The sequence below is a fragment of the Mastigoproctus giganteus genome, chromosome 2 (genome assembly GCF_048544385.1).
Source record: "Mastigoproctus giganteus isolate SK-2022 chromosome 2, ASM4854438v1, whole genome shotgun sequence".
NCBI lineage: Eukaryota > Metazoa > Arthropoda > Arachnida > Uropygi > Thelyphonidae > Mastigoproctus > Mastigoproctus giganteus.
Genome location: NC_143576.1, coordinates 125,128,976 through 125,144,062, shown reverse-complemented (window position 1 = coordinate 125,144,062; position 15,087 = coordinate 125,128,976). Strand labels below are relative to the sequence as shown.

At 33.9% G+C, this 15,087-nt stretch overlaps 1 protein-coding gene across 3 annotated transcripts in view; it reads left to right on the top strand.

Moving 5' to 3' along the window:
* Rgl (Ral guanine nucleotide dissociation stimulator-like) overlaps positions 1 to 14,259 on the top strand; it is a 292,275-nt gene extending 278,016 nt beyond the window's left edge. For all 3 annotated transcript variants that reach the window (XM_090389533.1, XM_090389534.1, XM_090389532.1), the window contains 2 exons: positions 1,110 to 1,218; positions 14,080 to 14,259. In XM_090389533.1, coding sequence (XP_090245659.1) covers positions 1,110 to 1,218; positions 14,080 to 14,237 — 267 coding nt within the window. In that variant the 3' untranslated portion in view covers positions 14,238 to 14,259. The remainder of the gene's footprint in view (positions 1 to 1,109; positions 1,219 to 14,079) is intronic.
* The last annotated feature ends 828 nt before the right edge of the window (positions 14,260 to 15,087 follow it).

Genomic DNA, 15,087 nt, shown 5'->3' with positions numbered 1-15,087 from the left:
CATCTTGAAACTGTTCTTTGTGGTTGATGATTTTGTGCCATATTCAAATCTCTGCTGTGTCTGAACTTTGCACACTCATTCTCTGATGTTCAATAAAAAATTGCTTTGCATTGTTCAAATGTCAATTGTCCAGCTATCATATTGCCAGTGCTTTGTATTATGGGTATCATTTGTTTTAATAACTAGCACCATCATTTATCAGCAAAACATACTAATCAAAGACAAAAAAATTTAACTATAAATAAGTAAATCAAACATTTATAATGATGCTCTCTCTCTCTCTCTCTCTCTCTCTCTCTCTCTCTCTCTCTCTCTCTCTCTCTCTCTCTGTGTGTGTGTGTGTGTGTGTGTGTGTGTGTGTGTGTGCGCGTGTGTGTGTGTGCACGCGCGCATCTTTTTGAGGCACTGTGTAATAACAGATAAGTATTTTTTTGTAAATTATATTTATGATTTGAAAAATTGAGTGATTAAATAAAATATGTATTAATGAATAAGTATTTTTTGTTATATTTTTGATATTTCTGTGCCTGTAACTACTTTTCTAAAATGGTGGTGGATTGCAGTTTTTTTAAGTTTAGGTGGATCACATTATTAAAATAAAATAAATCTGAAATGCTGTTTAAACCATCATTTTGCCACTGATAAGACCTGAAAGACCAAGTCAGCCATATGGTCTTTTCCACATTTATATATTATAGTTTAAGTTTATGAGTATATTTAAAATTCTAGTTAATTAACCACTCAGAAGAGCTGCTCTGAATAAACAATTTTGATTTTCACATTGAAGTCTTTATTGTTCCAGTTATATCATTCTGATGTCAGTTTACCATTATTTAAAAGTTACATTAGAAACTGGTCGAAGAGTGGCAAAGGGTTTTTCAGTGGCATCCCTTAGAATTTAGACTTAGAATTAACAGCACTGTGTTGGGGGAACTAGAGTGCAACTCAGAGGAAAGTGACAAAACTGTGCAGAATGCTTTATTATTGTTCAATGGCAATTGCTATTCTTGACCAAAAAATTAAGCTCTTTTGATCTTAAATACATCTTTTCAACATGGTACTTAGAATTATTGTCTTGAAATTATCAAATTGTAGCTTTATTTTTCTAGTTGAGCAACTGTGACCATACCCGAACTGTGATATGCAATGCTATGATGAAACATGGAATTATGGATGATCCAGAAAAGTATATACTAGCTCAAATAGTTCCTGAAGGAGGTATGTTGGTATTTTTTTTTTTTTTTTTTCCTGCTTTTATCTATTTGAATATTTGTTTTTAACTAGATGTGGTGGAACCCATGTTAAGAGAGCCCTTTGAAATGTTCCAGCAGTGTATTTTTTGTACCCAAATAAATTGTTCCTATTTAAATGGATTTCCTCCCTGAGAAGTTTATATTGATCATTAAACAAGGTCTGATCAAAAACATTTAAGAATTTATTTAAGAAAAAAGTTGTGAAAATAAAGGGTCAAGATAATGAGTAGGGGGAAGGAAAACCACCATGTTACTAGTAGTTTCAGCCACTTTGCACCCACCAAACTAATAACAAATAGCAGATATTACCTTCACTTATGTCTTAGGCCCTCTGCTGCAATTATAATAGCACAGAATCAGCTGTGCGTGTTTGGGCATGTGCATTGATTGTTGTGTGAATAACTGTTAAAATGGAACAGAAATTACAGGTGAGTGTCAAATATAAGATGTACATGTATATATATATATGTTATAGTTGCCAAATCACTGGATTTGTGACAGCCATCCATCTTTTTTACTTACTTTGACTCTTTTTACCTTTTCTCCTTCTCACTATCATGATGTAGTGTCTTTGTCTTTTTCTTTTTGTCTCAGAGACAGACAGCATTGGTGAAACTGTCATCTTGCCTTCGATATCAGTTGTAATTTCAACAGTGTTAAACAAAAATGCACGTGAAATTACCGATAACCTTCCTTTGAGCAATAACACAATATCCAGATGCATTGATGAAACGTCTGAAGATGTAGAAAATCAACTTATTGCTCAATTATGAGTGAAACAGTTTGCAATGCATCTCGATGAATCAACTTTTATGGGCAATGAAGCACTTTTATTGGCACATGCAAGATGTATGGATGATAATCAACTCAGAGAGGAAATACTTTTTGCAAATTCCTCAAAACAGATAATAAAGGTGAAACAATATTTAAGGAAGTCCAGTCTTATTTTAGAGAAAAAAAATATTCCACTCGAAAATTTAATGGTTACTGATGCTACTGATGGCGCTCCTTCCCTGGTCGGTAGGTACTGAGGGTTTATCACTCATTTAAAAAATGCATTGCGAAAAGTACTTTGCATACATTGCGTGATTCACCGCCAACATCTGGTGGCGAAGAGATTAAGTGGACATCTTGTTAAGCCTTAACTCTTGTAGTAAAAGCTGTCAACCTCATTAAGGCTAATGCTCTTCGAGATCGTCTCTTTCGCAAATTTTGTGATGAAAATGAAGAAGGATTTGACCGTCTTGTACTGCATACAGAGGTGCGATGGTTGTCTAAAGGCAATTGTCTTCGAATTGTCTTCGTTGTCCTTTGGGACAGTATTGTATCATTTCTAAACGAAAAGGATTGGAAAACAGTTGGTTGCCATGAAAACAGACATATTTTACCTCTCAGATGTGTTTATCTCACGCCGTGCATTTGACCAGTTTCCAAACCTTGCTTCAGTTAGCAGTGATTTAAAAGATGATTGTGTTGTGTATGTTGATCATTTAAAAAAAATTTATGAAGACACGCAAATTCGGTTCAAGGACCTACTAGAACTGAACATCCCAGATTGGGTGCTGATTCCATTTGAGGTAAATGTTGCTAATGTTGAAATTGATTTACAAGATGAATTGCAGTCTGATGAGACAATCCGAAGTCTATTCAAAAAAAAGGAAAGCATGATGTATGGAAGAATAGTGACATTGCATGTGGCCGACCCGGCTAGCCAGGTGGGTAAAGTGCCTGCTTGTCAACCCAAAGGTCACGGGTTCGATTCCCGCCTTGGGCTTGGATTAAAGTACTGCAAAAACCTTGGGCGGTGCATTATGGCCACAGAAGCCTATGCACCAACAACTACCAAAAAAAAAAAAAAAAAAACATTACATGTAAATATCCACTTTTATGGGAGAAAGCTAAAATGTATGTCATTGTTTTCCCATCATCTTATCTTGTGGAATCTGGCTTTAGTCGTGTACCACAGTTGTTAACAAAAAATCGTAATTGACTTGATATAGTAAAAAGAGGTGATCTTCGCTTGACTCTCACAAAATAGGAGCCAGATATTAAAATGCTAATATCAAAACATCAGCCACAAGGATCTCATTAGTAGGACCTATTTAATGGGATCTTATTTAATAGCCTTAGGAATAAATTTATATGTTGTTTGAAATAGTATTTTTTTTACTAATTCTGTCATTACAAGTAAAAATATGTTTCAGTTTTATCGATTAAAATTTTCAAAATTTGTAATTTAAATTTTTTATATTATATTGGAATTGTTTAATTATTAGCTTTTACTAACCTACAAATAAATATTTCATTTAGGAATATTACATATGCATATATGGGGGGGGGGTCCACATACATAAAGTTAGGACTCAGGGGTCCAAAAGCAAAAAAAGGTTGGGAACCTTTGCTCTAGTCGCACCGCTGTTTCTAGTTATTCATTCAAAGAATGAACAACTGATCGGAGGTTTGTCACCTTTCAGAATTCAAAAAACTCTTGAAAGCATAGCTAGTTCCCCTAAAACAGTCAGAAGACTAAAATCAGGCGACCTACTAATAGAGATGGCAAATCAAAAACAAGCAGAGCATCTAATAAAAGCGAGATATTTCGGAGAAATTCCAATAAGTTACTCCTCATTCCACCCTGAATACCTCGAAAGTAATTACAGAGTGGGATCTTCTCAATGTTTCTGAAGATGAAATAAAAGAAGAGTTGAAAGACCAAGGAGTAATTCAAGTGAAAAGAATAACAATTAAAAGAGGAGAAATTATCCCAATGAGGAATATAATTCTGACTTTCAACACTCCAAAACCACCAAAAACAGTAAAAGCTGGATATCTAAACTGCCCACGAGACCATATATTCCAAACCCTATCCGATGTTTTAAGTGTCAGAAGTACGGACACTCTCAAGCAGTATGTAGAGGCTTTTCTGTCTGTGCCAAATGTGGATCACGAGAGCATACACAACACGACTGTACAGCACAGAATTCAAGATGCCCAAATAGCAGAGGAGAACATGATGCCTACTCAAAAGAATGGAAGAGAGAAAAAAGAATACAGAAATATAAGGTAGAAAACAATGTAACATACCAAGAAGCAAAAAAAACAATACACCCACAACGAACAACTAGACAACGTATGCACAAGTAACGCAAACTTATAGGACAATAGAAACACAGACAGATGTAACGATCACACCAAAAAAATCCATATCAGAATGGGCACATTCTTCTTATTGAACCAAAATAAAAACCTGATCACGATACCATCAACTAGAGAAACCACCAAATCTACAAAACAAGTCAGAACCACTGAAGTAAACAGAAATAAAATGGACAATATGGAAGTAGAAGAAAAAGGATCGGACAGATGAAACAATACTAGAAATTTTTGCTGAAGAAGGAGAGATGGATACCGGAAAGCCACACTTCCCGAAAAAAGGAAGACAAAAAACAGAGAACTCAGAGGCAACAACCTCAAGAAAACAAGCTGAAAGTACTAACAAAACCAAATAATGAATAAATTTTTACACTGGAACTGTAGAGGATTCCGCAGCAATTTCGAAGATATCCACGATCTCATATCAGAGTACAATCCGATTAGTCTATGTTTGCAGGAAACATATCTTAAGCCCCAGAATAAAATAACACTAAAACATTACATACAATATATATAGAAAAGACAGAATTACAGGCGGCACAGCACATGGTGGAGTAGCAATCCTAGTAAATTCCGGTATACCAACTAAACAGATCCCTTTGCAGACTAATCTAGAGGTTATAACAGTACGGATTGCAGTAAACTTTCATGTGACAGTTGCCTCCATCTACCTACCACCAAACGAAGAAATAACCTATACAGAACTAGAAGACCTAGTAGTTCAATTACCAACTCCTTTATGTATCGTGGGAGATATGAATGGCCATCATCCTCTATGGGGAAATGAAAATATAGATAAAAGAGGTCAAATTCTAGAGAAACTACTTGATAAGCTAAACCTAATACTCTTGAATGACGGGACACCCACAAATATACGTCTAACCACAGGAACTAGCACAGCTATAGACCTTTCTATATGCTCTCCATCAATATACCCTCTACAGGTGTGGGCAGTTCATAACGATCCCCTGAGTAGTGATCATTACCCAATAAGGATTACTTTAAAAGAACCGACCACTTGTCAACCACAAAGAGCTCCAAAGTGGAGATTAGTTAAGGCAAACTGGGCAAGATACAAGCAGCTAGCAATATTAGAACAGCAACAAATCCAACAGGTATCAATTGACTCTGCAGTGAAATATGTGACTGACAAACTCCTCCAGGTTTCAAAATTAACAATACAGGCAGGCCTCGCATAACACGATTTTCAGTTAACGCTATTTGAAAAATTATACCACTTTTCACTTTACATGATGCAAATTTCCAGTTAACGCAATCTTTTTTTTTTTTTTATGCGATAGTTGAAAAAGATTTGAATCGTGCGTTAAGCTTACCGCGAGTCGTACGGTCAATAAACAAACGTTTGCCTGCTGCCCGCCTCGGTGTTGTTCCATCAACAATCGGAAGAAGACGTGTTACTTGTTTGTCTCCTGCTAATAAAGTCAATGTACACACTTGCATAAAAATTTAAATTTTTAAATGAGCCAGATGAAAATGTTACCGCGAAGGAGATAACGGTAAAAGAATTAGATGAAATCTTTCGTATCGCATAGAACCTCAAAGAAAAGGTTTGAGGTTTTCTGCGATATTTATTTCGCCAGGGCCCAGAGAAGATTGCTGTCAGCTGTCGGAAATTGATTGATGAAAAGAGAAAATCAACACTGTTCAAATATTTCCGCAACAGTCATTTCTTCGTTGTGTATCTTATGTCAGAGGTTCCCAAACTTTCTCGGTTCACGGCGCCCTTAGTGTCTCAGTAATTTTTTCAAGGCGCATCCAGACCAAAAGAAATACCTAACAGTTCCGTTTAGTAGTTAGGTCCAAACAACTTAATAAGAAATGCTGAAACTGTGAACTACCTTGAGCTAGTAGTTCGCGCTGTGTCCGACAGATGTCGAGTATCGCTGTATTTCCCTCGAAAATTTAAAATATTCCACGGTGTGCAGTTTGGGAACCGCTGTTTTATGCAATAAACATTTAATTCCATAATTATTTTCATTATCTTTTACATTGTATACAGTTAAAAAGTTATTTAAAAGGTATTTTTAAAATTCTTTATGGACATTCCAGAAGGTCAAGGACCAATTATAATTTTTCCTATTGATTATTATATTCGATTAACGCGTTTCTGTTTTGCGCAATGTGCTCGCGGGACAAATTAATCGCGTTAATCGAGGCCCGCCTGTACCAAAAACTTCATCAAAATTTCCCATACATCCAAAGCCATGGTGGAACGATGCATGTTCCCTAGCAAAATGCGAGAAAACCAAAGCATTGAATAATTTCCGAAGACACCCTACCATAACCAACTTGATAATTTTCAAAAAGGCAAGAGCGGATGTCAGACGCATTACTAAGATTAGTAAGAAAAAATCTTGGATCCGTTTTGCATCTACGATTACTAGGAAAACAGACAGCCGGAAAGTTTGTGACAAAATAAATAAAATGAACAACAAATACCAAAGAATTTCTCCTCCTTTTATAAAATGGAATGGACAAGATATAGCTAAACCTAACAAATGCTCTTGGTAGAACCTTTTAAAAAATATCAGATAGTAACTCCTATAAGGCAGCTTTCCAAAAACATAAAGCCCATGCAGAAACATATAAATTAAATTTCTCTAGTAAAAACAAAGAATGCTATAACCAACCTTTCGCCCTCAGAGAATTTTATAAAGCCATTTCACAGACGAAGCAAAGTGCAGCAGGTCCAGATGAAATAGTATACATGATGGCAAAAATTAGATGAGAAATCATTGATATCATTGCTCCTCTTATATAACAGAATATACCTGGAAAATTTCTTTCCGAATCAATGGCGCCACGCAATAGTCTTAGCCTTCCCAAAACCAGATCCCACAAATCCAAATCACTATCGCCCAATAGCCTTAACTAACTGCCTTGGAAAAATACTTGAAAAAATGGCAAATTCCCGACTAATGTGGTTTTTAGAAACCCATAACTTACTAAATACAGCTCAATGTGGTTTCAGAAAGAACAGGTGCACTCTAGACTTAATGATAAAAGCAGAAAACAACATAAGAAAGGCCTTCTTAAGAAAACAGCACTTAGTAATGATATTTTTCGATATTGAAAAGACGTATGACACAGCATGGCGATATGGAATACTTAGAGACATTTATAACTTTGGAATGAGAGGACATCTACCAATGTATATCCGAAATTTTTTGCAACAATGAACTTTCCAAGTTAAGATATTAACCACATTATTGGAAGTCTTTGTGCAGCAAGAGGGAGTACCACAGGGATTGGTACTCAGTGCTACCCTGTTCGCCATAAAAATCAACTCAATAGTTAAACAAGTACCAAATACCATAGACGCAGTGCTTTATGTTGATGATTTCAGCATTTCTCGTCAATCACAAAACATGCGAATAATAGAACGTCAATTACAAACAGCAATTAATAAAATAACTGCATGGACTCAAAATACCCTGTTCGCCATAAAAATCAACTCAATAGTTAAACAAGTACCAAATACCATAGACGCAGTGCTTTATGTTGATGATTTCAGCATTTCTCGTCAATCACAAAACATGCGAACAATAGAACGTCAATTACAAACAGCAATTAATAAAATAACTGCATGGACTCAAAACAATGGCTTTAAAATCTTTAAACAAAAGACAGTAGGAATACACTTTTGTCGGAAAAGAAACTTGCACCCAGACCCAGAATTAAAGCTAGAAGAAGAAGTAATCCCTATAACAACCATCACAAAATTTCTCAGATTAATCCTAGATAAGAAACTGACCTTTTTAGATCACATAAAGCATCTTAGGATAAACTGTCTAAAGAAATTAAATATTCTGAGAGGTCATATCTGCAACAAATTGGAGAGCAGACAGATACACCTTATTACATCTATATAGAAGCTTGATAAGAACCAAAATCGATTATGGGGCACCTGTTTACAGCTCTGCAAAACCAAGTGCATTAAGATGGTTAGACCCTGTACACCACAGTGCACTCCACATAGCCTTGGGAGCATTCTGTACTTCTCCAGTTCAAAGTCTCTATGCTGAGGCTTATGAACTACCACTTCACCTCAGAAGACAAGAACTCCTATCTTAGGCAGCTAAAATAGTGTTTTCCAAACCATTTTGTGTTCAAAACATTATGTACATATTTTCCAATATGGGAAAATATGTACAGAATACACCCAACAGTTAACAAACCAGCAAACATACGCATCAAGGAGCCACTTCCAATTTGGTCTCTTGATTTCAACAAACTAGCTATTATACGAAACACACCAAAACCCCCCTTCTTGGGGAAGACATTCCCTACCAGGAAGCAGCTTTCAACAACTACATATCTAGTTGTTGAAATATCCACAATATGCACAAATATACACAGATGGATCGAAAACCGATACAAAAATAGGTGCGGCAGAAGTTTTCTCTGATACTACAATAATTCAAGTTCTCCCAACAGAATGTAGCATCTTCACAGCTGAACTGCAAGCAGTGAAGTTAGCAATAGACCAAATATGGAAGCAAAAGCTACCCCATAGTCTGATCTTCACAGATTCCCTCAGTATAATGCAAGCAATACAATGTGACACAAAGAATTTCCATCCAACTCTAAGACAAATCCAAGTTACCCTAAACAAGAAAACAAGACGTCACATTTTGTTGGATTCCTGGACATATGGGAATTAAAGGAAATGAACAAGCAGACCATGCAGAAAAAATGGCAACCAGCACCCTTTCTTCAACCACCAAAGTACCATTTCCAGACTGCAGACATAGTATCAAAGTGAACAGCAAAAAACAGTGGTAAAGAATATGGAGCAAGCAAACACATAATAAACTTTTTCAAATTAAACCAGCTTTAAATCAGTGGTAATCCAGTGAAAGAGATGTCCGAAAAGAAGAAGTAACCCTTGCCAGGTTACGGATAGGACACACGTACCTAACCCATTCCTATCTACTTAAATCCGAAGAACCGTCTCAATGCAGTCAGTGCCGTGTACAACAAACAGTAAAACATTTACTACTAGATTGTCCAGCCTTTATAAATGAAAGAAAAATAGCTTTTAGGTCAGTAACTAAAAATCAAGATGCTCTAGTTTTGGAAAACATTCTAAGTGAAGAAAATAATGTAAGAGAAGTTTTTCACTACCTAAAATCAATAGGCTTATATAATCAGATGTAAAACACAAAAATCACCACAAGTCAATGAATCCGTTTGAACTCCATCTCTTCATAAAGTTAGGTATTACTTAGATCCAAAATTTGAAAGAAACCAGACTAGGAAAGCAAAACCAAGAGAGGTGCATTATGGCCACAGAAGCCGATGTGCCAACAACTAATAAACAACAACAACAAAAATAATTCAAAGGCATTTGACTTCTTCAAACTCTGCTTGATGTACCTGTCAATGATGTTGATGAGATTTACAATTAGAGTTGGTAGATTTTCAATCTATTGATGTACTGAAGTCAATATTTAAAAATGAAAATCTAATTCAATTTTATTCAACATTATCTGAGTCAGATTATCCAAAAATTAAAAATTTTGCAAGAAAGGTTACATCAATTTTTCGAAGTACAAAACCCCCGCTATTCGCGGGGGTTACGTTCCTGAGAAATGCCGCGAATACCGAAAACGCGAATACTGAGTTATGGCTTCCATAGTCATAAAGGGGTTCCGTTCCAAAGTATGAAATATATAAGAAAAACTAGTCTAAAATTTTGTCTATGTATGTATTATATGTACCTTCATAATATGACTATGTACATAGACAGTACATAGTGAAATGCAAGCATATGGCATCGAAATGAAAATAAGAAACAATTTAATATTAAATGTAATATTTATTAGAAATTTCAAACAAATCTTTCAAACCAGCGTCTTTGCTAGCTACAAAACCTATCCCGCCAGTGCTATCACCAGTTTCGCTAAAGCGTTGATAAGGAGTTTTGCGTTTTCACGAATGATGAGTGAATTTAACGGAATTTTATTTTGAGTTCGGTCTTCTATCCACAGATTTAAAGCTTTTTCCATTTTTTCTAATTTAACATCACAAGTTACAGAGCAAATTTTTGAAGCAATTAGCGGGTTTTCACGGACACTACGGCGGATTTTTTCTTCCGATTTTTTGATTGATCGTACCGTTGACTCATTGATTTTATAATGTTTTGCCACTGAGGAGACACTTTCACCATTAGAAATTTTATCTAATAACTCAATTTTATTCGCTAATGTCATCACCTTCTTTGATATTTTCACATTTCTCTTGTTATTCGTAGTCATATTTTTGTAGGGGTTAGAAAGAACTTGTCCACAATTAAGTCACTTTCTTCCGTTAACACACTCGAAAAAGTCTGTTTTACACTGCAAAACGGTAGATTTATCACTTTTTTAAGCATATCAATTTATAAATTGATAAATTTATTCAATTTCTAAGCATATAAATTAAAAGCAAACGACGAAACCTTCCATAACAAGTGCATAACACATATTGAACAAGGATTAGCGAGAAACATTCACGCTCGCGATTTTGTCACCCCTCTCCCCCCACCCACTGAGCGCTGTTTTGACCGGGAAAGATAATTTTAGCCACGCCCATGTTTTTTTATGGCGGAAAATATTCACGGCGCTTTAAAATTCACATTTTTTAGGTTTCATTTTATATTGAATCGGCGATCGTGAATACGCGAAACCGTGAATACAGATACCGCGAATAGCGGGGGTTTGCTGTACATGTATATGTGAGCAGACCTTTTCAAAAATGAAATATGTAAAATCCAAAAAATATTTTTTGATAGATGTTTTACATCTAACTGACCTGCATTTACATGACTTTTTAAGAATTAGTACTAGTACTTTAAAACCCGATATTACGAAACTTAGTCGCACTCTACAACCACATTCGTTGCATCAATTATAATTTTGTTGTATTACTAGCTGTATATTTGTGATTAGTACAGTAAATAAATAAATAATAATTAACTTTGCTGTATTAATGACTGTATTTCTGTGATTAGTACAATAAATAAATAATAATTAAAATTTGATATAGACAAACTGGTATATTTTATATTACATATCCATCTATTTAATTTTGAATCTGTAGATATAGGTAGGTATGAAATTTGTTTCTCTGCATAACATGAAAGTTATGCAGAGAATGTAATTTTCATTAATTAGGAATTTTCTCCAGCCCACCAAATATTCCAAAAATTCGTATGTGGCTCGCTTCTCTAAACGTTTGGGGACCCCTGATCCAAAAGATTCTTTTGCTCAGTGAGGAAGTATGCCATTCCTGCCTGTGATTACATCGTGCACAAGTCCCCATTGAAATATGATGTGATTATAAATGCTGAGGTAGCACAAATTTTATCAGCAGCACTTCATTTAAATTCAAATTTTTTGTGGATAAGTTTCCAGTTCTTCTTGGTGTTGATAAAGATAGATGTTTTACAGTATAAAACATCTATCTTTATCAACATGAAGTGATAGATGTTTTACAGCATAATTTCTGTCAGCTTCAAGTGGGAGAACCTATGAGATGCTATTATGAAAAGAGAAAGAATTGGTATACACTGTCCTCAATTTGGGGAACTGGCAAGGAAGGATGTTTGAAATATAACAAATTATCCCAAGTCATGCTTGGCATTTTAACAGTTCCTCTTAGTAGTGCTGAATGTGAGAAAATATTCAGCCAAGTTATAAAAAAAAAACTGAGTTCAGATCTTTTTTGCTTTGGAAATGCACCTGACAGTAGGGCCTTTGTTATGAACAAAAGTTTGGCTCAACATTTCTAAAGAGGACCAAGTCTCTGCAACAGTATATTTCTTGCGGCAGTTAAACTAAGTTGTCTAATAAAATATCTAAGCAGAAATCTACAGGCAGAGAAGTGTTAGGTAAGCTGATGTTTAAAAGCCTTCCGGACCGGTCTGCAATCCCATGGCTGTATTTTAATATAAAATATATATTTTGCCAGTGAAATTTAATTTGAAAGTGAAAAGTTTTCCATTATATACAAAATAGAGTGGATAGCAGAAGTTTCTTGCAAAGTGTTCTGTCACCTGTCATCAGTGCAGAGATGGTAAAAACAAGAAAATGCACTCAAAGAAAAAAAATAGTCAAAAAAAAAAAAAAAAAAAAAGAGAGAGAGAGAGAGAGAGAGAGAGAAGTCAGTATGGTAGGTGGTATTTGCCATTGTTTTTCTTCCTGTGATTGTATCAAGGGTGTCTTTGTGTATTTAAAGCTACCTCATGCTACTGCCCGCCACCTTTACTGCTTATTGAACACATTTTCTCAGTGTAGCATTATGTGTTTCTTACTTGTTTTTGCAGAGTATGGCCCCAGCTTTATTTCGGTGTTGCTTTTGTTAACTGTATTTTTTTTTCAAATTTTCTTGTTTTCTAAAAATTGTTATTAATGGTCTGTCTTGTACTGTAAATTGCCTTTACCTTACAGGTTTTGCATGATTTCTAGTACTTTTAACTATCAGTGGAATTCAGCAGCAACTATCTGTTGTGGAAACACCATTCACTTCAGAAGAGTGACTTTATATCATTTCACTAACTTCATCATCATATAATTATTATTTTTGTAATTAATGTATAATGTTCATTGTAATTAACTTGTAATTTTGGCTGTTATTGTTTTAAAAAGTTCACAGTTTCTCACTGTAAACTTTTGAAATTGCCAAATTATTTAAGTTATCAAACACCTACTTTTTCACTTGGAAGATCAGTCTTGATTACTTAATTCATTCCCGTGTCCCCCTAAAGATTTATGTATTTATTTTAAAACTGCACTAGCTTAAATTTTTGATTGGACATTGACTTTTCTAATTTTTAATAATTACTTAGCATGCTTGATTCATCTAATCAGTAAAATTCTAACTTGATTATAGTAACATGGTTAACTACTCTCTATATCTTTTTTTTTTTTTTGTTTTCTGGATGTACAATAAATGTTTTTTTTTTTTTTTTTTTTTTTTCCTTGCTTAAAAGTTGCTATCACTTGCTTTCCATTCCATTTTCTTATATACTTATATAAGAAAAATGATTGCTTTCCATTTGTTATATACTTGCTTTTAAACTTCTTAGATTTAAAATACTGCACAGTCAATAAACATGTGCATACAATTTTTTTTAGAACTTTACTGATAAAAGCTATTTTAATATAGTTAGTTCTTGGAGTATGTATTAATAAAATTGTTTATAAAAGGATAGTTTTCCTTATAAAAAATAAATTTCATCTTCAGGTTCATTTTCTGTTTCATAAAGAACCTGTAAAAACCAATTTCCACAAATTGACTGACAGACAAACAAAAGAAGTTCTTAAATTGATAATATTATTAACATAAAAAAATAAGTGGATTGTCTTTAAGTAAAATTATTTAAAAATGTTTACTCTTTAAAACTTCATCAGTTTGAGCAATCTCTAAATAACTAAGGTATGACTAGCTGTAAGGTCAATCAGCCTACTTCCCTAGCCTTATCTGTCAAAATATGTCATTGTTTATTCTCCAGTTTTAATGATTTTTTTTCGTCATAGTTTAGTGAAGTAAAATGTAAAAATTTGATATCGATATCTTGAATTGTTTCTTTAAGCTTTTTTAACGCATACTTTTGGATGATCATCTGAATTTTCCTAAATAACTTTTGTATTTGTTGCTATGTTTGCAGAAATAGTATTTCCGTCTTCCGCCAATGTTTATTATGCTATAAACACATCATATGACTTAAATTTTGTCCTGCGCCAACAGCACCAAGAAGATTCACTGAAACATAAAAAGAAGAATAAACCAAAATTTGTAAGGCGGCTCCTAACCACAGTCAGCTGAAAACTTTTATCCACTCAGGACATGTCTGTCAATTTCAGTTTGTATAGGTTTCAAGATCCGTTTTAATATATAACATATCACATGTAATATCTCATAAATCAGAAAGGTAATGTAATCTATAGTGTACAGAAGTTTTTCTATTTGTCAATATTTGATACTGTAAACAGAAGTGCTTCTTCCTCTGTAAATATGATCTTTTGTATAGTTTATGGAAGTGTCAATATTTTATATAAAAGTTTTAGCATCATTTTTGATATTTGGTATTATCAATTTTAATAATTTTATTATAGTTATAGAAAAGTGTTTAGTAAATTATTTATTGTATTTGATTGGTTGCATATGCATTCTTGGGATTTTATATATTAAAATAACATGAGAAAATTTAATAGCAAAATATCTTGAAGTTCCAAATGAGCTGACAAATTTTTATAAAATTTGTATAAAATATTCCAGTAGCCAAATGTGGTTTCAAAAGGGTTTTAAGCCTCTAAAAGGTAATAATCTCAACCATTTTATGAGATATACAGAATGTTCATTTTTTCAAGGTCATTTATGAATCACATGATTCAGCCAATGTAAAAAAAAGAAAAGAAAAAAGGTGATGTATTTGAAAAATGTGATTTTAGTCTGAAATTTATCATTAAATTTTATTAAGAATTGCAGGAATTAAATTTTGTACATAAAACCAGTTTATTTTCCTTATCAACATAGTTGAAACTGATTCCAAAAAATATGGGGTAATTCTGCTGAATCTTTTAATATTGGACAACCTTAATGTAAATTCAGATTTATGTTGTTCAAAAATTAAATCCATTTATCAGTTTATATCACATTGTAAATCCAATGTTCA